This window comes from Dipodomys merriami, unplaced genomic scaffold (assembly GCF_024711535.1).
Source record: "Dipodomys merriami isolate MVZ:Mamm:240054 unplaced genomic scaffold, mDipMer1.0.p SCAF_25, whole genome shotgun sequence".
Classification (NCBI taxonomy): Eukaryota; Metazoa; Chordata; class Mammalia; order Rodentia; family Heteromyidae; genus Dipodomys; species Dipodomys merriami.
This window is the reverse complement of record NW_027203937.1, coordinates 13,567,739-13,593,631: the sequence shown is the minus strand read 5'-3', so window position 1 is coordinate 13,593,631 and position 25,893 is coordinate 13,567,739. Positions and strand designations below refer to the sequence as shown.

Genomic DNA, 25,893 nt, shown 5'->3' with positions numbered 1-25,893 from the left:
TACAATGCTTGATAAGAAATGTACTCACTATCTTGCCCATGTAATTGTAACCCCTCTGTACAGTATTTTTACAATAAAAAAAAATTAAAATTAAAAAAAAAAGGCATGGCTCAAGCAGCAGATAGTATGCTTGTCTAGTAAGAAGCAAGCCCTGAGTTTAAACCTCAGTATTACCAAGATTAATTAATTAATTTTAAGGCAACTGAAGCACTAATGCTGTAAGTGAATTTTTTTTTTTTTTTTTGCCAATTGTGGAGCTTGAACTCTCGGCCTGAGTGCTGTCCTTCAGCTCTTCAGCTCAAGCCTAGCACTCTACCACTTGAGCCACAGCACCACTTCTGGCTATTTTTGCTTATGTGGTGCTGAGGAATCGAACCCAAGGCCTCATGCATGTGAGGCAAGCAGTCTACCACTGAGCTACTTTCCTAGCCCTGTAAGTGAATTTTTTTTTTTTTTTTGGTCCGGTCGTGGGGCCTGAACTCTGGGCCTGGGCGCTGTCCCTCAGCTCTTCAGCTCAAGGCTAGCTCTCTACCACTTGATCCACAGCGCCACTTCCGGCTTTTTTCTTTTTGCTTATGTGGTGCTGAGGAATCAAACCCAGGGCCTCAGGCAAAGGCAAGTACTCTACCACTGAGCCACCTTCCCAGACCCTGTAAGTGAATTTTTTTAAACACACAAAATTTAGATAACCCAAAATTTAAAAAGGTGAAATAATTTTCTGCTTCATCTAAACACTGAGAACATGATTTAGGGCATCCACAAGAAACTAATAGAAAAAAAAAAAAATCACGAGCTGGGAAGGTGATTCAGTGGTAGAGTGCTTGCCTCACATTTATGAGGCCCTGGGTTTGATTCCACATCACCACAAAAGCAGAAAAAAGCCAAAAGTAGCGCTATGGCTCAAGTGGTAGAGCACTAGCCTTGAGCTGAAGAGCTGAGGGACAGCGCCCAAGCCCAGAGTTCAAGCCCCATGACTGACTAAATAAATAAATAAATAAATAAATAAATAAATAAATAAATAAATATCTTTTTTAAAAAATCGCATGCATAGCCAGGCACCGATGGCTCATGCTTGTAATCCTAGCTACTCAGGAAGCTGAGAGCTGAGGGTGGCAGTTCAAAGCCAGCCCAGGAAAGAAAATCCGTGAGACTCTTATCTCCAATAAACCACTAGAAAACCAGAAGTGGTGTTGTGGCTCAAGTGGCAGACTGCTCGCTTTGAGCTGAAGAGCGCAGGGACAGTGCCCAAGCCCAGAGTTCAAACCCCATGACGGACCAAAAAAAAAAAAAAAATCACATGCATATGAGACATGGCAGTGTCACTTCCATGGGCTCCACATTGTGATGGACCACACAAACAGAAGCCGTTGGCTTCTGAGTCGGTGCAACACAGGGAAGAAAGCACAGGCTCTGCCACATAACTATATAACCCTAAACTAGTGAATTAAGTTGTCTCAACTTCAGTGTGTCTACCAGTAAGATAAGGGTAGCAAAATCTATCTTCTATCCTAAGTAAAGTACTTTAAACATAGGGCACTTGGCAGAGGTCAATACAGGAGAGCTATCAAGAAAGGAAAGTGTATTCACATTCCAATGTAAACCTACATAGATATGTTATTAAATCACCCTCAAACTCCTTTTCTTCTTTATATTTTTACTTCTTTAGTATTATTATTAATAGTTGTACAAAAAGGTTCCACTTCCAATGAGATGAGGGCTACAATGCTTCATGATCAATGTTATCCCTTCTCAAATTCATTTTAAATAACAACAAACACAAAGCTTTTTCTATACAAAAGGAATTTAAAGATTTTGGCTCTGACTACACAGTTTTAAAATTGCAACTTACTTTCATTCTGCAGTATGTTAATGGCATCATCCATAATGCAGTCTGGTGAGAAGCCTGCAGTCTTTGATAATAAACCCAACAATGACGCGATTTTCAGTCTCACAGATGGGTCATTTTCCTGGAACAAAAGAAGCAACTGTCATCTTGATGCTCTACTCTTAGTTAACCAATAAACAGGAAAATGTGAAAGTAGCTTCCTATAAGAGATTCAAAGATCCAGGTATTCTAAGGCTTCATTTTTGAAAACCTAACTTTATATATTTCTATAATTTTCTCAATCAGCATCTTCCACAATCAAGTACTGCAAAGTTAAAGTAAAAAAACATTCATGCCTTCCTGATATCATTAACTTCTAACCAAAAATGTGCAGTTGACATTACCTTTCCTTCTGCTGGAGACCCAGACACCTGTACCTACACTGCCAGCACTGAACACTCAACATGGCTGCCAGCTCCACTGCTCTCTGAATCCCTGGATAGTGGAGTTGCAGCTACCACTGCTATCACCAGAAACAACCTTTCCTTCTACCTACTTTTTTCCAATCACCAGATCTTGTTATAAGGTTGAAGTATAATGTAAATGTCTGAGTACAGGTCATGTACCTGAGCCCCAGATGCAAAGGAGACAGAGAAATGAATAGTCTTCCCATCGTAGTATCAATGGGGAGAGGTAACCCTGCAGATGATCTCTACCACACACCAAGATTGCTATGGTTAAAAAAAGAGAAGCACGGGCTGGGAAGGTGGCTCAGTGGTAGAGTGCTTGCCTTACATGCATGAGGCCCTGGGTTCCATTCCTGAGCACCACATAAGCAGGAAAAAAAAAAAGCCGGAAGTGGTGCTGTGGCTCAAGTGGTAGCTAGCCTTGAGCTGAAGGGCTGAGGGACAGCGCCCAGGCCCAGAGTTCAGCCCCCACGATCGGACCAAAAAAAAAAAAAAAAGAGAGAGAGAGAGCCGGGCGCTGGTGGCTCACGCCTGTAATCCTAGCTACTCAGGAGGCTGAGATCTGAGGATCGTGGTTCAAAGCCATCCTGGGCAGGAGAAACCGTGAGACTCCTATCTCCAATAAACCACCAGAAAACCGGACGTGGTGCTGTAGCTCAAGTGGTAGAGCGCTCGCCTTGAGCTGAAGAGCTGAGGGACAGCATCAGGCCCAGAGTTCAAGCCCCACGACCGACCAAAAAAAAAAAAAAAAAAAGAGGCTCACATCTCTTCATTTATCATCATACCCATCTGTAGCACAATGACCACCCCTAAACATGCTCAATAAATTCATGTGAAATAATGCAGGAAAAAAGCATTATGCTAGTGTGAAGATTAAGTAATCTTTCTATACTGAATACAAAACTATTTAAATATATGCTGAAAAAGGATGAAGTGCCTTCTAGATAGGATAGTTTCCAAGGATGCAGCCAGGCACAGCATGAGGGCTCACAATGGGGAAAGGAAAGCAGCTATGGAGTCAAGAGACCTAAGATCCCTTTATGAATTCATGTATATACTATGGGAACATTGTTTGCTTGGGAAAATAATTTTCATACAATGTGAGTGCAATATAAGAGCATGAACTTGAAATCAGTCAGGCCTAGATGCAAAGCCCAATTCATTACACGAGGTTTATGTATACATCTTTTGGTAGTGTTGATGATTTTACTGTTTTTGTTTTTAAACAGGATTCCACTATGTGACCCAGGCTGGACTCCAACTCACAATCCTTCTGCCTCAACCTCTTGAAAGCTGGGATTGTAGATATGCACCACTATACCTAGTTAAGTATATGTCTTGAACAGACAATTAACCTCTCTGACTCTCCTCTGTGAAGTGGAGCTAATAACTACCACAGGAGAGGAAAGTGGCTAGTAAAGAAATAAGCACACAGTGAACAGGTAGGTGCTCTACCTCTTTAGTTACATTCCAGTCTTGTTATTTTCTTGATTAGAGATTAATACCAGTATTTGTCTAAATATGTCTAAGTCCTAAAACTCGGCATCTAAAACAATCAAAACTAATTGGAAAAAGGACTTAGCCATTCCACCAAAGTAAATATACAAATAATCAAAAAGCACATGAAAAGCAACGCACTGGTGGCTCACCATCTATAATCCCAGCTGCTTGGGAAGCTGAGAGTTGAGGACTGCATTTCATAGCCCGCCCAGGCAGAAAAGTCTGTGATACTCTTATCCCCAACAAACTACTCAGAAAAAGCTGGAAGTGGTGCTATAGCTCAAGTGGTAGCACTCTATCCTTGAAAACAGAAAGGCTCAGGGACAGCACCAAGTCCCTGAATTCAAGCCCCATGACTGGGAAAAAAAAAAAAAGTATATGAAAAGATACTCAGAAATGCAAATCAATGAAATACTACCTCATAACCATCAGGATGGCTAGTTTAAAAAAAAAGAAAAAATCATGCTAGAACTTTCTGAGTAACGATCCAGAAGCATAGCAAATCAAAGAAATATTTGATAAATGAGATTACATCAAACTAGAAAGTTTCAAATAGGGATACAGGTAGACCCATTGCAACAATGAGATGTATGAAACATTATGTCAAAAAACGAACTTTACAACTTGGGGGGGGGGGTGGTGAGATGGGAAGGGATAGGAAGGGGAACAAAGGAGGAGGCAACAATGCTTGATAAGAAATATACTCATTGCCTTGCCCATGTAATTGTAACCCCTCTAAACGGTATTTTCACAATAAAAAAAAAAAAGAAAAAACAAACAAACTAGAAAGTTTCTACACAGCAAAGGACACTGTTAATAAGCTAAAAAGATAGCCAACAGAATGGGAGATTTTTGCTAGTTACACATAAGACAATGGCCTAAATATCCAGAATATAAAGAGCTAAAAACCTAAACCCTCAAAGAATCAACAACCCAATTAATAAATGGGCTAATGAGCTTTATAAAAAGAGACTTCTCAGAAAAAGAAGTAAAACCTGGCCAACAAACACATGAAGAAATGCTTGATATCTCTGGCCATAAAGAAAAATGCAAATCAAACCAACACTGAGATTCCACCTCACCCTAGTTAGAATGGCCATCATCAAGAATACAAACAATAACAGATGCTAATGTAGATGTGGGCAAAAAGGAACCCTAATACATTGTCAGAATGTAAGCTTGCTCAACCACTCTGGAAAGCAGTGTGAATGTTCCTCAAAAAACTAAACGTAGAACTACTCTATGATCCAGCAATTTCACCCTTGAGTGAAAAAGAATACAAACTAAGGGCTGGGAATGTGGCCTAGTGGCAGAGTGCTTGCCTAGCATACATGAAGCCCTGGGTTTGATTCCTCAGTACCACATAAATAGAAAAGGCCAGAGGTGGTGCTGCGGCTCAAGTGGCAGAGTGCTAGGCTTGAACTAAAGAAGCTCAGGGACAGTTCTCAGGCCCTAAGTTCAAGCCCCAGGTTTGGGGGGAGGAGGAGGTTTAAAGTTACCAACACAACTATGTTCACTGTAACACTATTCACCATAACCATGAAATAAAAACAGCCCAGATGCCTTGTGATAGTCAAATCAATTAAGAAAATGTAAGAATTTTACTCATCTATTAGAAAGAATGATAAGCCGGGCGCCGGTGGCTCACGCCTGTATTCCTAGCTACTCAGGAGGCTGAGATCTGAGGATCGAGGTTCAAAGCCAGCCTGGGCAGGAAAGTCCGTGAGACTCTTATCTCCAATAAATCACTAGAAAACCGGAAGTGGCACTGTGGCTCAAGTGGTAGAGCACTCATCTTGAGCTGAAGAGCTCAGGGAAGCACTCAGGCCCAGAGTTCAAGCCCCACGACCGACAAAAAGAAAAGAAAGAATGATAGTGTGCATCATTTGCAAAGAAATGGCAAGACCTAGAAAAAATTATGTTAAGTAAAGTAAGTCAGGCCCAGAGAAACAAAGGTTGCATGCTTTCTCTCTGTGGAAGCTAGAATTCACTCATAAATATGTAAGTAGTTTGGGCAGTATGCAAGTATACACAAATGTATTAACTGAAATATGGTAGATTCAGGGAGCACTAAAAACAGTCTGATTCCTTAGAAAGGCAAAATAAACCAGGTGCTGGTGGCTCACACCTGTAATCCTAGCTACAGGAGGCTAAGATCTAAGGATCACAGTTTGAAGCCAGCCCAGCCCAGGAGACTCTTACCTCCAATTAACCATAAAAAGTCAAAAGTGGAGCTGTGGTACAAGTGGTAGAGCACTAGTCTTGAACACAAAAGCTCAGGAACAGCGCTCAGGCCCAGAGAATTCAAGCCCCAAGACTAGCCAAAAACAAAAACAAAAACCCACAAAATCATAGTTCAGAAAATAAACACCAGGAAACAGGAATATGAAAGGAGTAGAGTGGGGTCATGGGGAAGGGAGTGGACAAATGAAGAGAAGGGAGTCACAACAAAATTAAGAAAAGTGAGGAAAGGGTGGGTTGAGGAGGGACAGGTAAGAATGTTGAAATGATTGACATTGAACAAGATGCATTCTATTCATAAACTGCTTTGTTGAATGACAACTCCTTTGTACAACTACTCGAAAACTATGTATATTATACATATATACACACACACACACGTACTTGAAGACTATGTATATTATATATATATATATATACAGATATATATATATATATATATATATATATATATATGGGGTCTGTCCCATTTCCTGCATGAAGAGCAGAAAATTATTCTCTTCATTTTTTTCCCAACTTTTATCCTATAATACTAAAGCTGACAGAAGCCCTCATTCATCTTCCAGTGACAGACAATTGAGAAAAAGCCAACAAAGAAAATCTCAGAGCTAAAGAGCAGCCAAAAGACAGTAAAAGTGGTGTTGTCCAAATGTAAGGAGACTAGAGAAACAGCAACTTGGCTACAGCATCCTGGGCTGAGAAGGCAGGAAGGAAAAATGATGACTACAAAAGGTAACAAAAAGCAACCAAAAGGTAGGAGGAGATGAATGAAGAGTTCACATGAAGGAATTTAAGATACCAGCCAGGCACCAGTAGCTCACACCTGTAATCCTAGCTACTCAGGAGGCTGAGATCTGAGGATCATGGTTCAAAGCTAGCCTAGGCCAGAAAGTCTATAAGACTCTTATCTCCAATAAAACACTCAGAAAACCAAAAGTGGTGCTGTGGCTCAAGTGGTAGAACGCTTGCCTTGAGATGAAGTGCTGAGGGACAGTGCCCAGGCCCAGAGTTCAAGCCACACAACCGGACAAAAAAAAAAAAATCAGCCTGGGCTGAAAGGTCTGGGAGACTCTTATCTTCAATTAACTACCAGGAAACCAGAAGTGGAGCTATCACTCAAGTGGTAGAGCACTCACTTTGAGCTTGTCCAGGCCGAGTTCAAGCTCCACAACTGACAAAAAGAAAGAGAGAAAAAAAGAAATTTAAGATACCAGATGTTCCACTGGCACAGAAGGGAAAAGAAAGTGGAGAAGAGCAGAAGGAAGAAGAGCAAGTGGCCAGGGTTCAGAGATGGGAGGTACTCCATCAGATGGTTTCTACTGTTTCTGTTACAAAAAGTGGAAGATCTGAGAGGCAAAGGAAGAGGTCCAGCCAGACAGTGGCCTTTCATTCTTCTCATCTGGAGGCAGAATAGATGAAAAGACAGGGGAATTATATCATTTTTAACAAATATCAAAAGGACCAAAGTCAGAAGTTAACTCTCCAATGCTCCAGGGATCCTCTTAAGTGTGAAGTCTGAAAAGGAGGACACTTAGATTAATAATGGTAACACAAAAGAGCTAATGGTTGTGTTAACAAGGCATTCCCCAGTATCTGGAACACTGCCCGGTGCATAACAAATATTTGTTAGCTGAGTAGAAACCATCTATTAGTCCATTCAATAAATACTTACCAGTGTTCTTGGTATTACAGATGCATCACTTTAAAAAATCAAGAATTGGAGCAACATAACAAATGAGATAATTACTAGCATACTAGAAAGTAGGTGCTATGAAAAAAAAAAATCAGAGAAGGAAGCCAGAAAGTACTGGGTAGGAAAGGCATGCTCAATATGAAACAAGAGTAAAGGAAGACTCCATGAGGAAAAACGGCATTTGGAAAGGATTTCCATGACATATAGAAAGTAGATATGAAGGGGCTGGGAAGGTGACTCAGTGGTAGAGCACTTGCCTTGCATGCCTGAGGCCCTGGGTTCGATTCCTCAGCACCACATAAGCAAAAAGAAAAAAGCCAAAGTGGCGCTGTGGCTCAAGTGGTAGAGCGCTAGCCTTGAGCTGAAGAGCTGAGGGACAGCGCCCAGGCCCAGAGTTCAAGCCCCATGACCAGACCCAAAAAAAAACAATTAAAAAAATAAAGTAGATATGGAAATATGAGAGAAAAATAAATGCGAAGACTTGTAGCAGACACAACTGAATGAGGGAGTCTTGCCATCCTCTGTACTGAGGAACAAATTTTTTTTGCTCTCCTGTTCAGCTGAACTGACCAAAGCAATGGTCATGGAGAAGCCTAGCACACTGCTGGCTGGGAAACAGTACTACATACTGTATAGACATATTGCACAGAGATTCTGGAAAGAACTCATTCTAGATTTGGAAAGACAGTAGATGCAAACTATGGACAGAAAAAAATTCACAAGAAAGTGATATCACAAAACTTAGTCAACTGCCATACATACATTTACTATGTTGATGCTCATGCTACTACTCAATGAGGCTGCTAATCTAACAATAACTAGGCTCTGCAGGGATTCATGCAGGTGTTTGTCCTTACTCTTGAGGGCTCTTGAGAGCCAACAAATTCCAAATTCATAATGGTATGTATATGCAGATAGCAAAGTGAGGTCTCTGGTGGCTTACTTAGTAAGCCTCAAGAGGAATCTGAAGAAGTGTAAGAACATGAAGGAAGACGACACATGGGATAGTACATGATGATTCTGGATTATGCTATAGTCAGACGGTCAGCAATGACTTAGAAGATCATTTAGAGGAGCATGCTGCTGAACCAGAGCAATCTGAAATCTAAGAGGAAAAGTTTGAGCCTGTGTCAGAAAAAACTACTGAAGATGCTCAGAAGAGTTCTTCCCCAGCACCTACAGACATACCTCAGTCAATACAGGAAGACTTGAGGACATTTTCCTTAGCATTGTAAGCAATAAGAGCTTTTCTCCAATGAAGTTGTTCCAATTACTAGAATAGCAACTAACACTGTTACAGGCCCAATTTCACAGCCCTGTCCAGAGTCTCTATTTAAATTTCAGATGACACCAGATGTGTAAGATTGATCAAAGAAGGAAAGAATAACGGATAAATAATCCTCTGTAGAGGGGACTCATGCCAATCTACCAGACTGATGAGCAAGACAGTGTTAAACTCCAAAGCATCATGAGACACTATGATGGTCATCAACTCTTCACTGTCAACCTACCTCATAAAGCTGACAAATCAAAAGTTAAAGTATTTATTTCAAAATTATAGGAATATGGAAATGAAGGTGTGATTCAAGTGACAGAACATAAGCTTTGAGAGGGAAAAAAAGCCAAGTTATCTATTACACCGTTAAAAAAAAAAAAAAAAAAAGAAAGCCAAGTGAAAAGTATGAGGTCCTGACTTCAAGCCCTAGCAATGGCACCAAAAATAAATAAATAAATAAATATTAAGAGAATGTGATGAAAGTGTGCACTAACAGTGGTAGGAAATAAGCCAATTTGATTTTATTGTGTTTAATGATTCTGAACCTTAGCAACAGGTCCATAATGTTCAAAAGTCCATCTGAATGAGAAGACTTGAGCCATCAAGAGACATCAAGAAACTTACCTGCCATGACTTATAAGCTCTCTAGGTGGACTGGATAGCAGAAAAAAAGGTCCTCTCCACAGAGGCATAGTCGAGAAACCAAGATTTGTAGTAGAAAAAGGGATTGCTCCAAGGTAGGGAATTGCTTTTCACTGATCTTCATGTATCATACAAATCCAAGATCCCTGTAAAATGGTGAATTTCTTCAAGCAGCCTTTGGTATTTTAGACTAAGATGATCCTAGTCTATTATACTTAGTATAACAAACTGATTACAGGTGTATAATTTTCCTATTTTGTGTTAATGGTGTCTACTTCCTTCTCTTCCCTCTCGTGACCTGCCAGTCCTTCATTACCAACTTTGCAGAACAATATTTTAGTAGTAACAAATTATTTATCTAAATATATACTTTGGGCTGGGAAGGTAGCTCAGTGGTAAAGTGCTTGCCTCACATGCATGAGGCCCTGGGATCAATTCCTCAGCACCACATAAACAGAAAAATCTGGAAGTGGTGCTGTGGCTCAAGTAGTAGAGCGCAAGCCTTGAGCTGAAGAGTTCAGGGACAGCGCCCAGGCCCAGCATTCAAGCCCCACAAACAACCAAAAATAAATAAATAAATAAAGTGTGTGTGTGTGTGTGTGTACAGCGCCCAGGCCCAGCATTCAAGCCCCACAAACAACCAAAAATAAATAAATAAATAAAGTGTGTGTGTGTGTGTGGTGTGTGTGTGTGTGTGTGTGTGTGTGTGTTCAGGGACAGCACCCAGGTGTGTGTGTGTGTGTGTGTGTGTGTGTGTGTGTGTGTGTGTGTGTGTGTGTGTGTGTGTGTGTGTGTGTGTGTGTGTGTGTGTGTGTGTGTGTGTGTGTGTGTGTGTGTGTGTGTGTGTGTGTGTGTGTGTGTGTGTTCAGGGACAGCACCCAGGCCCAGCATTCAAGCCCCACAAACAACCAAAAATAAATAAATAAATAAAGTGTGTGTGTGTGTGTGTGTGTGTATGTGCGTGCGTGCGTGCGCGTGTGTGTGTGTGTGTGTGTGTGTGTGTGTGTGTGTGTGTCCTGGGGCTTTTAGCACTCTACCACTGGAAGCACAGCTCTACTTCTGGCTCTTTGGTGGTTAATTGGAAATAAGAATCTCAAGGAGAGCTGGGAAGGTGGCTCAGTGGTAGAGTGCTTGCCTTGCATTCATGAGGCCCTGGGTTCGATTCCTCAGCACCACATAAGCAGAAAAAGCCGGAAGTGGCGCTGTGGCTCAAGTGGTAGAGCACTGGCCTTGAGCTGAAGAGCTGAGGGACAGCACCCAGGCCCAGAGTTCAGTCCCCCACAACTGGCAAAAAAAAAAAAAAAAAAAAAAAAAGACTCTCAAGGACTTTCCTGCTGAGGATGGCTTCCAGGCATGATCCTCAGATCTCAGCCTCTTGAGGACCTAGGATTACAGATGTTAGCCAGATTTTTAAAGAAAAAAAAGGGGGGAGTGGGAATTGGATTTCTTTGATTACTAAATATCTTTTAAAATAGTCATTTCCCAAAAATAATGTGTCTGGCTTATTACTGACATTTGGTATGGTTAGTTCTTATTTTTTACATGTTTCAAAAAAGCCTATGAAAAATACAGGATTTGATACACAAGTTTAGAAGAATAATCTAAATTGTTTCCTGAGACTCATGACTTCATTCGGATGTAGAAAAACTGCCATTTGGAAAATGTGACAAACTTAATTCTAAGTGGTATGGTAAGGTTAAGTAACTAAGAGGTGTTAACAGGCTTTCACCTGTAAACCTAGCTACTCAGAAGGCTAAGATCTGAGGACCACCTTTCAAAGCATGGAATTTCCCTGCCCAGGCTGGCTTTGAACCTCGATACTCAGATCTCAGCATCCTGAGTAGCTAGAATTACAGGCCACTGATGCCTGGCTCTCTCTTTTGAGGAGCTTTACTGATGGGAATGATATCCATACATTCCCCTAATACTCAGAGGCACTATGCAACGTAACTTTCTACACTAAGTAACTTGCTTTGTGTTCCTCTTTTTGAAGTAAAAATACAAATAAATCTCTTTTATCTAGCATAGTGAAAATAACTAGAATTATTCTGTTAAGAGTTAATTCCTGTTGGCCTTTCGGTATTCTTGTTCTGATTTCCTTTCTCTTAACTACCCTGAAAACAGTATATTGTTGATCCCTCTGAGGTTCAGTATTATACAATTGTACATTAGGTCATTTGGTGCAGTCTAATGGAGTCAAGTTGTATTAGATGTTCAAAACTTCTATTTGATGAAGAACCAGTTACCTTAGCTTTCCTGTGTATGTATCACATTGGACAGGTCAGCAAAGATCTACTGCAACCAAATCATATCTATAATGCTTTATTCAGCAGAGCTCTGCTTAAAATATTGTAAGAGTAAATTTAAGTCTTAAAAATGAGGCATGTAAGCTGGGTACTGCTGGGTCACCTGTAATCCTAGCTACTCAAGAGGCTGAGATCTGAGGATCGAGGTTCAAAGCCAGCCCGGGCAGGAAATCAATGAGACTCTTATCTCCAATAAAACCACCAGAAAACCGGAAGTGGCGCTGTGGCTCCAGTGAGAGAGAGCTCACCTTGAGCTGAAGAGGTCAGGGACAATATCTACGCCCAGAGTTCAAGCCCTACCACCAACAAAAGCAAACAAAAAACAAGCATTTAAGGTTTTGAAAATGTGGTTTCATAAAAATGCACATCCCTCCTAGTAATCTGACCAAAATGACAGACTTAGCTGTCAATTATTTTTAGCTGGTAATTTTCCACTCTTTCTAAATACTGTGTTTCGTTCTCAAAGTACCTGTATAGGAAGACAGGCTCTCTAAAACACTAGGGACTGCCAATCTCAAAAAGGGACTACCATCCACCCATTGAGCACAATATTAATGTTGACAAAACATAAGGTTTACTATTCTTTCATAAAAGAACCCGTAAAGTTTGTTTTTCTTTGTTGTATACCTTTGTTGTTCAACTAGATCTTCTGGTAGCTCTTATTTTTTATTTTATTTGATTCTACTTCTGTGATGCTTTTCAGTTATGTTATATGAGGGTCAACTGAAAAACTTAACCAATCATGATTTATATTCTAGAGGATCTGAATAATATATGAATAACCACCCAATTTTAACATTAAATAGTATTCTGGACACAGAATTTAGAGAACAATTATATCAAAACATAGGGAACGTGAATTACTGTCCACTTTGAAAGTATGAAATTATTAAAATATTCTAGCTGGAATGTCAGTATTCTCATCCTCTAATTTCACATAATTGGTTTGTGTTAATTTCTTGAGGTTTTAAAACAATACTTACATTTATTTGTATCTACTATATGGGGAAAATATTTTAAAAAGTGTAATATATTTTGCTACCAACTCTAACCACATAACTTTTAGAAAATACTCATTTTTGAAATTTTATGCTTAATCTGAGTTTAGAAGAATTATCAGAAAATGTTAAGCATGTCCTTTGTAAAAAGGAAAAAATATATATATATGGTTCCTAATTGTCTTATAACCATGGTAATTCAAGTGACTTAGAAGTATTTAATGGTGTCAGGTGCCAGTGGCTCACACTTATAATCCTAACTACTCAGGAGGCTAAAATTTGAGGATTTCAGTTCAAAGCCAGACCAGGGAGGAAAAGCCATGAAACTCTTAACTTCAATAAACCACTAGAAAACCGGAAGTGGCACTGTGGCTCAAGTGGTAGAGTGCTAGTCTTGAGCTGAAAAGCTCAGGGACAACACCCAGGCCCAGAGTTCAAGCTCCATGACCAACCAAAAAAAAGAAGTATTTAATGGTAATCTTGAATTGTAAGTTGAGGTATATATATCAGGATCTTAGTGAGCAGTTACCTGGCAGGTTGTTTTTTTTTTTTTAATAACTGGTTTAAACCATAAACCTGTAACAACCATAGTTTCACTTCAATATTAGTTATCTTCCTTATAATGAATGATCCAATAAAAAAAATGATAGGAAGTAGTTGAGACTTATTTTTTTTTTGTTTTTTTTTTTGGGGGGTCCGGTCATGGGGCCTGAACTCTGGGCCTGGGCGCTGTCCCTCAGCTCTTCAGCTCAAGGCTAGTGCTCTACCACTTGAGCCACAGCGCCACTTCCGGCTTTTTTCTCTTTGCTTATGTGGTACTGAGGAATCGAACCCAGGGCCTCAGGCATGCAAGGCAAGCACTCTACCACTGAGCCACCTTCCCAGCCCCTAGTTGAGACTTATTAAAGATTTTATTTTTTATTTTTTATTGATTTAAGAACACTAGTTTCTAGTGTCTTCAAGTGCTGGATTTGTCTTTTTTGTAGATGGCAGCTAAAAAAAAAAGAAAGTATATCACTTAAAATATTCAGGTTTAGGGGCTGGGAAGGTGGCTCAGTGGTAGAGTGCTTGCCTTGCATGTCTGAGGCCCTGGGTTCGATTCCTCAGCACCACATATGCAAAAAGAAAAAGGCAGGAAGTGGCGCTGTGGCTCAAGTGTTAGAGTGCTAGCCTTGAGCTAAAGAGCTGAGGGACAGCACCCAGGCCCAGAGTTCAGGCCCCACGACCGGACCCAAAAAAAAAAAATTCAGATTTACATGTTATGCTCTCTCTTACAGGAAGCCACCATACCTCACAGTTCAAAGTTTATTCCATGAATCAGTAACATTTACTGACATGTAATTGCAATTGACTATGCAATAAAATGATTTAAGGAGAAAAATAAAGCACATTTACCTTGTCTAGGCAACAAAGTGATTCAAGAAGAAAAATAACTCACATTTACCTTGCATAGGTAATTGCTTATGTTACTCTGCTTTTAACATTGTTCTTCAGTAAAATGCTCATATATGTGTAGAAATGTAACAGTTCAACATGTTGCTAGCCTAGGTACAAAGAATTACTTTGTGAAGATTTGTGGTTGTATTAAAAACTGCCATTGTACCTCAAAAAAAAAAGTTTTTACTACAAATAGCTAAATTTTAAAGTAAGTTTTAAATGTCTAGAATATAACTGACAGACTTTTTTTTTTTTTTTTTAAAGGCCTGGGAAAGAGAGCTGGGAAAGAGACAGAGCTGGGAAAGAGAGCTAAGAGAGCTAGAAAAGAGAAGAGAGAGGTGGGAGAGAGCTGGGAAAGAGCTAGAAAAGAGAGAAGTGGGAGAGAGAGAGCTGGGAAAGAGAGCTAAGAGAGCTAGAAAAGAGAGAGGTGGGAGAGAGCTGGGAAAGAGGTGGGAAAGAGCAGGGATAGAGAGAGAGCTAGGAAAAAGAGCTAAGAGAGCTGGGAAAGAGCTGAGAAGGAAAGGACTGACTGAGAAAGAGCATCTCCTGACAGACTTTTTTGAACTGCTAGTTTTTTTTGAAGTAAAGCTTTCTTGTGTTTCATTTGTCATTGTTAAAAAATAAAATAACAGAAAACAAAAATCCTCCAAATCTGAAAAGAAAAACCAAAGCCTTCTATTTATCTTTGATTCCTGTCCTGGAGATCTTGATTAAAGAAAAATAAAAATTCTGTATTTGTTTTATCAGGTTCAGAGTATAACAGGGAACTATAGAATCTCATTACCTAATATGCATAGAGTTTAGCATGTATATTAAGCTTTTTTTTTTTTTTTTTTTTTTGTCAGTCGTGGGGCCTGAACTCTGGGCCTGGGCCCTGTCCCTCAGCTCTTCAGCTGAAGGCTAGCACTCTACCACTTGAGCCTCAGCCCCACTTCCAGCTTTTTCTGCTTATGTGGTGCTGAGGAATCGAACCCAGGCCTCATACATGCAAGGCAAGCACTCTACCACTGAGCCACCTTCCCAGCCCCATATTAAGCTTTATTTTGGTATCTAATCAAGATTTCTAACCACAGTCCATAAGAAGAAATGTGAGCGGGGCGCTGGTGGCTCACGCCTATAATCCTAGTTACTCAGGAGGCTGAGATCTGAGGATCGTGGTTCAAAGCCAGCCCAGGCAGGAAAGACTGTGAGTCACCTATCTCCAATAAACCACCAGAAAACCAGAAGTAGCGCTGTAGCTCAAGTGGTAGAGCACTCGCCTTGAGCTGAAGAGCTGAGGGACAGCGCCCAGGCCCAGAGTTCAAGCCCCATGACCTACAAAAAAAAAAAGGAATGTGACTTTAACATTGGATGCAGCTGATGAGCTTGAGTGTCTTTCTTCTTTTTCTAAATAGGTCATGGGATTTGAACTCAGGGCCCAGGTACTATCCCTGAGCTACCCCTTGAGTTCTTTTGCTCAAGGCTAGCCCATTACCACTTTGAGTCACTGCTCCACTTCCAATTTTTGATGGTTAACTGGAGATAAAGAGTTTCATGGGGAATTTTTTGCCAGGGCTGGCTTTAAACCACAATCCTCAGATCTCAACCTCCTGAGTAGCTAGGATTACAGGCAAGAGTCACCAGCAGGCAGCTTCCAACTTCTTTTCCTTTCAATTATATGATACATTTTCTTTTGTTATGGTTCTGTTTGAGTAACAGGCATGCAGTGGGTATTTCTTGGACATATTTGATTTTTTTTTTTTTTTGGTCGGTCGTGGGGCTTGAACTCTGGGCCTGGGCGCTGTCCCTCAGCTCTTCAGCTTAAGGCGAGCGCTCTACCACTTGAGCTACAGCGCCACTTCCGGTTTTCTGGTGGTTTATTGGAGCTAGGAGTCTCACGGTCTCTCCTGACCGGGCTGGCTTTGAACCGCGATCCTCAGATCTCACCCTCCTGAGTAGCTAGGATTACAGGCGTGAGCCACCAGCGCCCGGCTGACATATTTGATTTTTATTAAAATGTATCTGGGAGAAAATTTTAAAAAGGAAGAAGGAAGGGGAAGAAGGAGAGAAGGTGGGAGAGAGGAAGGCAGAAAGGTGATATGCTTTGGGAAAATGGCTGACCAGACCTCAGGGTAGTGGCAGAATAAATATCATGTGAAAAGCTACAGTTGGAAAAGTCTGCCCATTCTGATTAAAATAGAACATTACATATATAAGGGAGATTTTTTATGTTAGAAATTAAAGATAAAGTGAATGAATATATTCAAATATCACTTATAGAGACTGAGTTTTACAAGACAAGACATCAAGATATTATCTTAACAGGTTCACTATGAAATACAAATAAACATCATAATTTTTTTTTCTTAATGTACTAGTCCTGGGGCTTGAATTCAAGGCCTGTGCCCTGTCCTTGGACTTTTTTTTTTTTTTTTTTTTTTTTTTTGCTCAAGGTTACATGGACTTTCCTGCCCAGGCTGGCTTCAAACCTCAGGTCTCAGCCTCCTAAGTAGCTAAGATTACAGACATGAGCCACCAGTGCCCAGTCTCATAAAATACCCTTACAATTCTCAAAAATATGCTTAACTTGAATTTAACAAAATCTATACATCTAACTTTCCAGTTTGTAGCAAATATAGGGGTCAAAGAAGCAAGTTAACCTCCAACAAATAAACATATCCAGAAAACGAGACATTTTACAGAACTACTGACTCTGCTTCATAATATCGATGCCATTAAACAGGCCTGATTTGCATTCTAAGTTGACACATCAACAATAAGAAGAATCCAGGTATGGTGGCACACACTAGACTTCCCAGCAATTTGGGAAACAAAGGCAGAAGGGTTGACTTTAAGCCCCACCCAAGTAAAGTCACCCTATCTCAAAATAAAACAAAAACAAAAGGTCTGGGGAAAGTGGTAGAGACTGCCTAGCAATTGAAGAGACCCTGGATACAATCTCCAGTACCACTTTTTTTTTTTTTAATTTTGAGAACCAGAGAAGTCTCATTACTTTACTTTACTATATTTTATTTTTGGCAGTACTGGGGTTCAAACCCAGTTTGCTTCCTCCCCTGGTACTTTGCCACTTATGCCCTATCTCCAGCCCTAGTTTTTGCTGATTATTTTGGAGATAGAGTCTAGTGGATTTTTCTGACTAGGCTGGCCTCAAACAGTAATCTTCCAGATCTCAGCTTCCTGAGTAGCTAGGATAATAAGAGTGAACCACCAATACCTAGCTCAATATGGACTAAGATGACATATTATTTTGTTTTATTCTAGTGGTTAGGTAGTAATGGGTTTTTTTTCAAAAAGATGTTTCTTTTTTATATATATAATCGTGGGCCTAGTGAGAGAAAAAATTAATAATCTTAATTTTTCTAGCAGAAAAAAAAGAATAAATTTGGCAAAATGAGAGGAAAAAGAGAAGAGTAAGGAAGGGGAAGTGAGGGGTGGAGAGGGAAAAGTAGAAGAGAAGAGGAGAGAAAGGAAAGGAGAGAAACAGAGAAGGAAGGGTGCGAATGAAGGAGAAGATGAAGGAGGGAGGGAGGAAGGGACGGAAGAAGGAAGAGAAGGAAGGGAAGGAAGGGAAGGAGGGAAGGGAGGGAAGGGAAAGGAGGGAAGGAGGGAGGGAGGGAGGGAGGGAGGGAGGGAGGGAGGGAGGGAGGGGAAAGGGAAGGCAGAAGGGAAGGGAAAGGGAAAAGGGGAAAGAAGGGACAGGAAGGGGTGAGCCAACCTAGTTACTTGGGACATAGAAATTGAAGGATGAAGTTCTCAGCCTAAGCAAAAAAGTTTACCTTGGGTAAAACTACATCTCAACAAAGGGAAGCTAGACATGGTGGTACATGACTGTCATTCCAGCAATTAGGAATCTGAGGCAGAAGAATTCCAAATTTGAAAGTATCCTAGACTACATGGCAAGGCTATTTCAACGAAAAAAGAGGGCTACTACCATTAGGTACATAATTAGTTCCTCATATTACAACAGAAACAGCAAGCTAAAATACATTCTAGAAAAGAATCTGGCTACAGTGGCATCTAGTCTGATTTAACTCCTCTTTTGAGCTCCCACTGCACTCAGTACATACTGAGCTCACAGTACTGAGATACACGTTTGTCACCATCTGGTATATCATAGGTTTCTCAGGACAGCATTTTCATGTTTTACCTCTATATTGGCGAATCTCAAGGAAAACAATCATTGTAAAAGTCTGTTAAATATTCTTTAATATTTATTTATAACATTAACCCCTTCAGCAAATCCAACACAGTTCTTACACACAATCCCATCAGGTCCTTAAGATCTTCTTACCTTGTAATAATGTTCCAAGAGAATCCTGACTACTCCCTCCACACTTTCTGCCTCCACAGGCTTTCTGGCAAACTGAAGAAGGTACTGCAGAGCATCGGCCGGGGAGGTTGCTTTACAGAGGTCTATGTGCAGTGCTGCTGATTTACTTGGTTTTGTAAGTCGAAGTTTCTTAGTAGCAATTTCCTCTTGCTGCTGCTGTAACACAATACAAAAGGTAAGACATGTCAACCTGAAAACAGACTCTGCCGATTTACGTCTGCCTCATTTGCTGAAAATAATTTTTCTGTATAACAAAAATATATTCCAGCTGTTTCTCTATATTCTTTTCTCCTGTCCCAACTGCATCACACTGGCTTCTGTCAGGGCACATCCTCCCTCACCTCAGATAAGATGATGGAAATACTGAGCAAGATGAATGTATTCATCAAATGACATGTTGATTGGAATCCCTTTTGTACAATTAAAGATTATAAAGAAAATAAGATAAAGCCGGGCGCCAGTGGCTCATGCCTGTAATCCTAGCTATTCAAGAAGCTGAGATCTGAGGATCGCGGTTCAAAGCCAGCCCAGGCAGGAAAGTCCATGAGACTCTTATCTCCAATAAACCACTTGAAAACCGGAAGCGGCGCTGTGGCTCAAGCGGTAGAACACTCGCCTTGAGCTGAAGAGCACAGGGACAGCGCTCAAGCCCAGAGTTCAAGCCCCATGACAGAAAGGAAGGAAGGAAGGAAGGAAGGAAGGAAGGAAGGAAGGAAGGAAGGAAGGAAGGAAGGAAGGAAGGAAGGAAGGAAGGAAGGGACGATGAAAAGAAAATCTATAGATTGGGAAAAATATCTGCATATCACATATGACAGTGGACTTATCGTCAGAAGATATGAAGAACTCTCACAGTATCAGACAAAAACTTCTGGCTGGAGATAACAGAACTGAAACTGAGCCATGTATTATAATCACACTGGCAAGGTTCATGTCTGAGATGAAGAGATGAACTGAGGGGCTAGGAAGGTGGCTCAGTGGTAGAGCGCTTGCCTTGCATGCGTGAAGCCCTGGGTTCAATTCCTCAGCACCACATAAGCAGAAAAAGCTGGAAGTAGCACTGTGGCTTAAGTGGTAGAGTGCTTGCTTTGAGCTGAAGAGCTGAGGGACAGTGCCCAGGCCCAGAGTTCAAGCCCCATGACCGACAAAGAAAGCAAGAAAGCAAGAAAGAAAGCAAGCAAGAAAGAAAGAAAGCAAGAAAGAAAGCGAGAAAGAGAGAGAGAAAGAGAAAGAGAAAGAAAGAGAGGGAGGGAGGGAGGGAGGGAGGGAGGGAGGGAAGAAAGAAGAAAGCAAGAAATGCAGCTGACTACTTTGACCCCAAGCCCCATACTGCACTACCTTGTACCTAGGAAACATGTACAGTAATGAGTTTTTACCTAGCTACTTAATGTTTACTGAATGAATGCCTGAACTGGAATTCATAGTCATCTTTGAATTCCAACTCTACAGCTCTGTTCTAAGACATACACCTCACTTTTAGCATTTGTAAAATAGGAATGATGATAGCACTTTTACCACTAGGGATCATCTGAATCAGAGCACACAGAAAATAGAGTGATTATGTTCTTCCAAGGATAACTAGAACTATTCCAAATAATTTGTGCCAAAAAGTTCATATAAAAGAGTCCAGAAATTAAATCAGCTAATGATGGGCACATACAGAAAAGATCCTCCCAGGCAAGATCCTGATGAGCATGGTAATGCACATCTGTAATCTCAGCATTCAGGAAGCTAAGGCAGGAGGACCATGAATTCAAGGCTAGCCTTGGCTATAAAACATACACAAAGAAGAAAGAAAGAAACAAAAAAAGAAGAGATAACGAGGAGATCCTAATATAAGATAAATGCATATTCAATAAATTCCCTTATCAGTTAATATATCATATTGGTGTGCTAGGCAGTTATCTCCCTATAAATTCACTTTTGTCTGTAGAAGAGATTAGGATTATTCTAGCCAGGAATATTGTATGGCATCACTAAAAAACAATAATGCCAGGCACTGGTGACTCAGTACCTAGTTACTCAGGAGATCTGAGATCTGAGATCTGAAGATCCAGGTTCAAAGCCAGCTCAAGCAGAAAAGTCCTTGAGAGTCTTATCGCCAATAAACTACTCAGAAGTAGTCCTGTGGCTCAAGTAGTAGAGCACTAGCCTTGAGCAAAAAGAAGCTCAGGGATGGCACCAACACCCTGAGTTCAAGACACACACACACACACACACACACACACACACACACACACACACACACACACACACACACACACACACACACACACACACACACACACACACACACACACACACACACACACACACACACACACACACACACACACACACACAAAAACAACCAAGGCCAAGTTTAAACCCTAGTACTGTTAAAAGAAGGGTCTGAAGAATAATATTCAAAAACAACTTAGTAGCTAAGAGTAGGCCTTCTTTTCTTCTACAAAATAGCATACCAATACTATATCAAATAGGCATTTGAGCTGGGTACTGGTGGCTCATGTCTGTAGTCCTAGCTACTCAGGAGGCTGAGATCTGAGGATAGTGATTCAAAGCCAGCCCAGGCAGGAAGATTCTTATCTCCAATTAACCAACAGAAAGCTGAAAGTGGCACTGTAGCTCAAAGTGGTAGAGTGTTAGCCTTGAGCAGAAGAGCTCAGGGATAGTGCCCAGACCCCAAGTTCAAGCCCCATGACCAACAACAAAAAAGGGGGTGGGGAGGATTTGAGAAGCCTGAATCACATCTATCATGTCTTTATCATATGTATACATAATAGGCACTAAATACACACAAGTTCTCATCAGTTCTCTCTCATTTGTCTGTATAGCAGAGGTTTCAGTTGGGACTTTTTCTATTTTTTTGTTTGATCTGATTTGGGTTTTGGCAGTGTACTAAGCTTAGAACTCAGGCCTTGTACACACTAGGTATTCTACCACTTGAACCCCACCAGCAGCCCTACCACTTTTTTTTTTGGGGGGGGGGTCCGGTCATGGGGCCTGAACTCTGGGCCTGGGCGCTGTCCCTCAGCTCTTCAGCTCAAGGCTAGCGCTCTACCACTTGAGCCACAGCGCCACTTCCAGCTTTTTTCTTTTTTGCTTATGTGGTGCTGAGGAATTGAACCCAGGGCCTCAGGCATGCAAGGCAAGCGCTCTACCACTGAGCCACCTTCCCAGCCCCGTTCCAGCAGCCCTTAATTAGGTCTTAAAGTAGAACTGTAAGTCCCCCAAACTTTAAAAAAAAAAAAAAAGTTAGCCGGGCGCTGGTGGCTCACGCCTGTAATCCTAGCTACTCAGGAGGCTGAGATCTGAGGATCGCAGTTCAAAGCCAGCCCAGGCAGGAAAGACCGTAAAACTCCTATCTCCAATAAACCACCAGAAAACTGGAAGTGGCGTTGTGGCTCCAGTGGTAGAGCGCTCGCCTTGAGCTGAAGAGCTGAGGGACAGCGCCCAGGCCCAGAGTTCAACCCCACGACCGACCCCCCCCCAAAAAAAAAAAACAGCTAGATGCTAGTGGCTTGCACCTAGTTACTCAGGAAGTTGAGACCTGAGGATTGCAGTTTGAAGCTAGCCTAGGCAAACAAACTCAAGAGACAAGTCTTATTTCAAATTAATAAGCAAAAAGCCAAAATTGGAGGCATAGCTCAAGTGGCAGAGCCCCAGCCATGAGTGGAAAATGTCAAGCAAAAGCCCCTGAATTCAAGCCCCAACACCATTTAAAAAAAAGAGAGAGAGAGAGAGAGAAAGAGAAAGGGAAAGAAGTAGAGGAGAGGGAAGAATAAAGAGGAGGAAGAAAGAGAAGGAAAGAAGAAAGGAAAAGGAAAAGGGAAGGAAAAAATTATATGTAAAGAGAAAATAGGTATAGAAATTTTGAAGTTTTATTTATTTTTTTTTGGGGGGGGGGTCCAATCATGGGGCCTGAACTCTGGGCCTGGGCGCTGTCCCTCAACTACTCTTCAGCTCAAGGCTAGCGCTCTACCACTTGAGCCACAGCGCCACTTCCGGCTTTTTCCTTATGTGGTGCTGAGGAATCGAACCCAGGGCTTCAGGCATGCAAGGCAAACGCTCTACCACTGAGCCACCTTCCCAGCCACAAATTTCGAAGTTTTAGAGATGTGAAAAGCTTGATATCCAGAAAGAAAGAACAATAATGCTGGACAGAAAGGAAGTGACAGTAAACAACAATATCAAGTATATCAAGGCCAGCTTGCTTTCTTTTCTTTCCCTTCCTTTCTTCCTTTCTTTCTTTCCTTCTTTCCTTCCTTCCTTCTTTCTTTCTTTCTTTTTGTCGGTTGTGGGGCCTGAACCCTGGGCCTAGGCACTTTCCCTCAGCTCTTTAGCTCAAGGCTAGTGCTCTACCACTTGAGCCACAGTGCCACTTCTGGGTTTTTTTCTGCTTATGTGGTGCTGAGGAATCGAACCCAGGGCCTCATACATGCAAGGCAAGCACTCTACCACTGAGCCACCTTCCCACCCCCTCAAGGCCAGATTTCAATCAAAGCTATTATATACACAAATTTATACACATAAATCCTAACTTAGGTAGATGAGGGGAAGGGGAGAAAAAAAAAGACAGAGCATGAATATACTGCAACGGTCTATGAAGATAATATAATCGCAATGGAAGCCGTTAATAAATAGTAGCTTCAGCACATAGGGAAGCAGGCTCTGTTGAGGTAGTGGGTACCACAGGGAGGAGGTTGGGCTAACAAGTGGGGTAAAGGATGATGAATATGATGGAAATAGGTTGCCTGTACATATGAAACAGAACAATAAAACTTGGTAGAATTCTTTTTTGGGGAGGAGGAGCAGGAGTTGTCCTGCACTGATAGCTAATCAGGAGACTGAGAGCTGAGGAGTGAAGTTTGAAATCAGCCAGGAAAATCAATGACACTCTTTTTTGTTTGTTTTGGTTGGTCATGGGGCCTGAAGGCTGTCCCTCAGCTCAAGGCTCAAGGCTAGAGCTTTACTACTCGAGCCACAGCTCAACTTCTGGCTTTTTCTGCTTATGAAGTGCTAAGGTATCGAACCCAGGACCTCATGCATGCAAGGTGAGCACTCCACCACTGAGCAACCTTCCCAGCCCCATCAATGATACTCTTATCTCCAATTAAATATTTAAAAAGCTAGAAGTGGAGCTGTGGCTCAAGTGGTAGAGCGCTAGCCTTGAGCATAAAAGCTCAGGGTGATGTCCCTGGACAGCACCCAGGCCTTGAGTTCAAGCTCCAGAACTGGCACACAAAAAAAAAGGGAGGTGGGGGGTAAAGGAGACTGATGGGCAGGTTGAGATTGACTATAATATTTGTATGGAAATGTCACAATGAAAGCCCGCCTTATATAACTAAAATGTGAAGGAGAGGAGAGGAAGAGAAGGGAAAAAAGGGAAAGAAGGCAAGGAGGGACAATGAGGCTGGAGAGGGAAATGGTCATATCACAAAAGGCTGAGAAATTGTTTTTAGGACAAGGACTTTCAAAGGAACAGAAGACTTGTGTTGTCGATGCAATACTCTATAATCATAGATGCACTGTTCTGGCTTCCCTATTACCAGTGAGCACCCAAAATACAGAGACCCTAATGTGTGTTGGATTTTTATAACCCAACACTTTTCATTGTGCCGATACACAGTAACCTTTTTTTTTATTCATATCTTGCTGAATTAAGGAAGGAGGTGTTTAAGGATCTTTTTTCCTGGCTGAATGGGTTTAAGCTTCACTACTCTACATGTCTAAGGATCTAAGGGCAGATGAACTAGGAAGAATCTTGCCTCAATCCCCCCACCTGATACGTTAGCATCTACAGTCTAACCAAATCTCCCAAGTGGTCTGAATACAAAGGCTAGGAAGCAGAACACAAGAATGATTTCGAGAGCCGCCTCTTCTTCAGCAACACTCAGGAGTACTGATTATTCTGACAGGGGCTTGGCCTTGGGTCTTTAAGTTCACTCCAACGGAGGAGAGCACTGCTCTCTTTTCTAGGTGTGCCACCAACCCTGGGACGCCTGTGACCCTCGCCAGTTTGGACAGGACCTTGAGTTTTCCAGAGTCCTCTCCCAGCACCACGACGCTCGGCAGACATCCCAACTTGTCCCTGGAAGTTTGGAGCACTGGAGCCTGGAGGATGCAAACCTACCCGGGCCTGGCGTGGTGGCAGGTGGTGTGCAAACTGGAAAGGACTGTGTATCTCTTCCCAGTATTGGCTTTTAAAGTGGGGCGGGTGCAGAACGGCTGCCCAGCATGCGTGAGGCCCTGGAGGCGAGGCCCAGGAGTCCCCAAAAGTGAAAGGGAAGAGGAAAATCACAGAGAAGTTAGCGGCGGCCGCCACCGAACACGCCCACCCGCGAGCCGCCTCCACGGAGCTCCGCGGAACTCCACGCGGGACAGCGACGCCTTCCCTGGTAAAATGCCCGGACACCCCGCCCCTAAATGGGTCCTGGCGTCTTCCCGGTCGACGCTTACCTGAACCACTTTAGTGAACTCCTCATACACCCGCTTCTTCAGGTGCGCCGCCATGGTTGCCACCGAACCCTCGCGGCTTCCGTACTCCAGGAAGGCGGGGTGAAGAGATGCCGGAACAACACGCCGAGATCCCACGAGGCAGCGCGGGTTTCCGGGAAAGAGAGGCCCACCCCCAGCACCTGACTCCTGACGCATGCGCAGTCCGAAGGGGGCGGGGCCTCTGGCGAGCCAACCCGGTGGGAGGAAAGGGAAGAGTGGAAGGAGCCGTGCGGCCCAGAGTTACAGGCAAAACCTGGAATGGCTTTCGGGACCGGCTCGAGAAATAACGGAGGGAGGCCGAGGTGAGATTCCCCACACTCTGTGCTATTCCCAGCGGTTGTTGCTTGGAACTCCGCTGAGCACGGCTTTAGTGTAAGCCCCTCCAAGGGTTACCTTTTCCTGTTCCCTGATTGTACGTATTCAGAATCTTTAAGGAAGCAAACCGTTGATAGCTGCCAGGTCGTGGAAAGAAGAATCCACCCACCCGAGGCACCAAGCTTCCGACCACTGCTCTTCAGCTTGAATAGGTGACATCACCTTCAAATGCGCAGGTAATGCCTAAAGGTGACAAAGTCAGGACCACAATGGAATGAAACCGCGCAGAAAAGCAAGCTACAACCAGGCCCCGGTGTCTCACACCTGCAATCAAGCGTAGCTAATCAGGAGGCTGAGGTCTGAGCATC

General features: G+C 42.2%; 1 protein-coding gene across 3 annotated transcripts in view; it reads right to left on the bottom strand.

Moving 5' to 3' along the window:
- Positions 1-25,288, bottom strand: part of Ints4 (integrator complex subunit 4) — a 122,943-nt gene extending 97,655 nt beyond the window's left edge. The window contains exons 1-3 of one of the 3 annotated variants that reach the window (XM_070034928.1): positions 25,172-25,288; positions 18,677-18,871; positions 1,850-1,967 (exon numbers count right to left, since the gene is read on the bottom strand). In XM_070034928.1, coding sequence (XP_069891029.1) covers positions 1,850-1,967; positions 18,677-18,871; positions 25,172-25,225 — 367 coding nt within the window. In that variant the 5' untranslated portion in view covers positions 25,226-25,288. Of the gene's footprint in view, positions 1-1,849; positions 1,968-18,676; positions 18,872-24,845; positions 24,924-25,171 lie in introns of those variants that run through there. The other 2 variants (XM_070034929.1, XM_070034930.1) reach the window with 2 other exon arrangements.
- Positions 25,289-25,893: the final 605 nt, after the last annotated feature.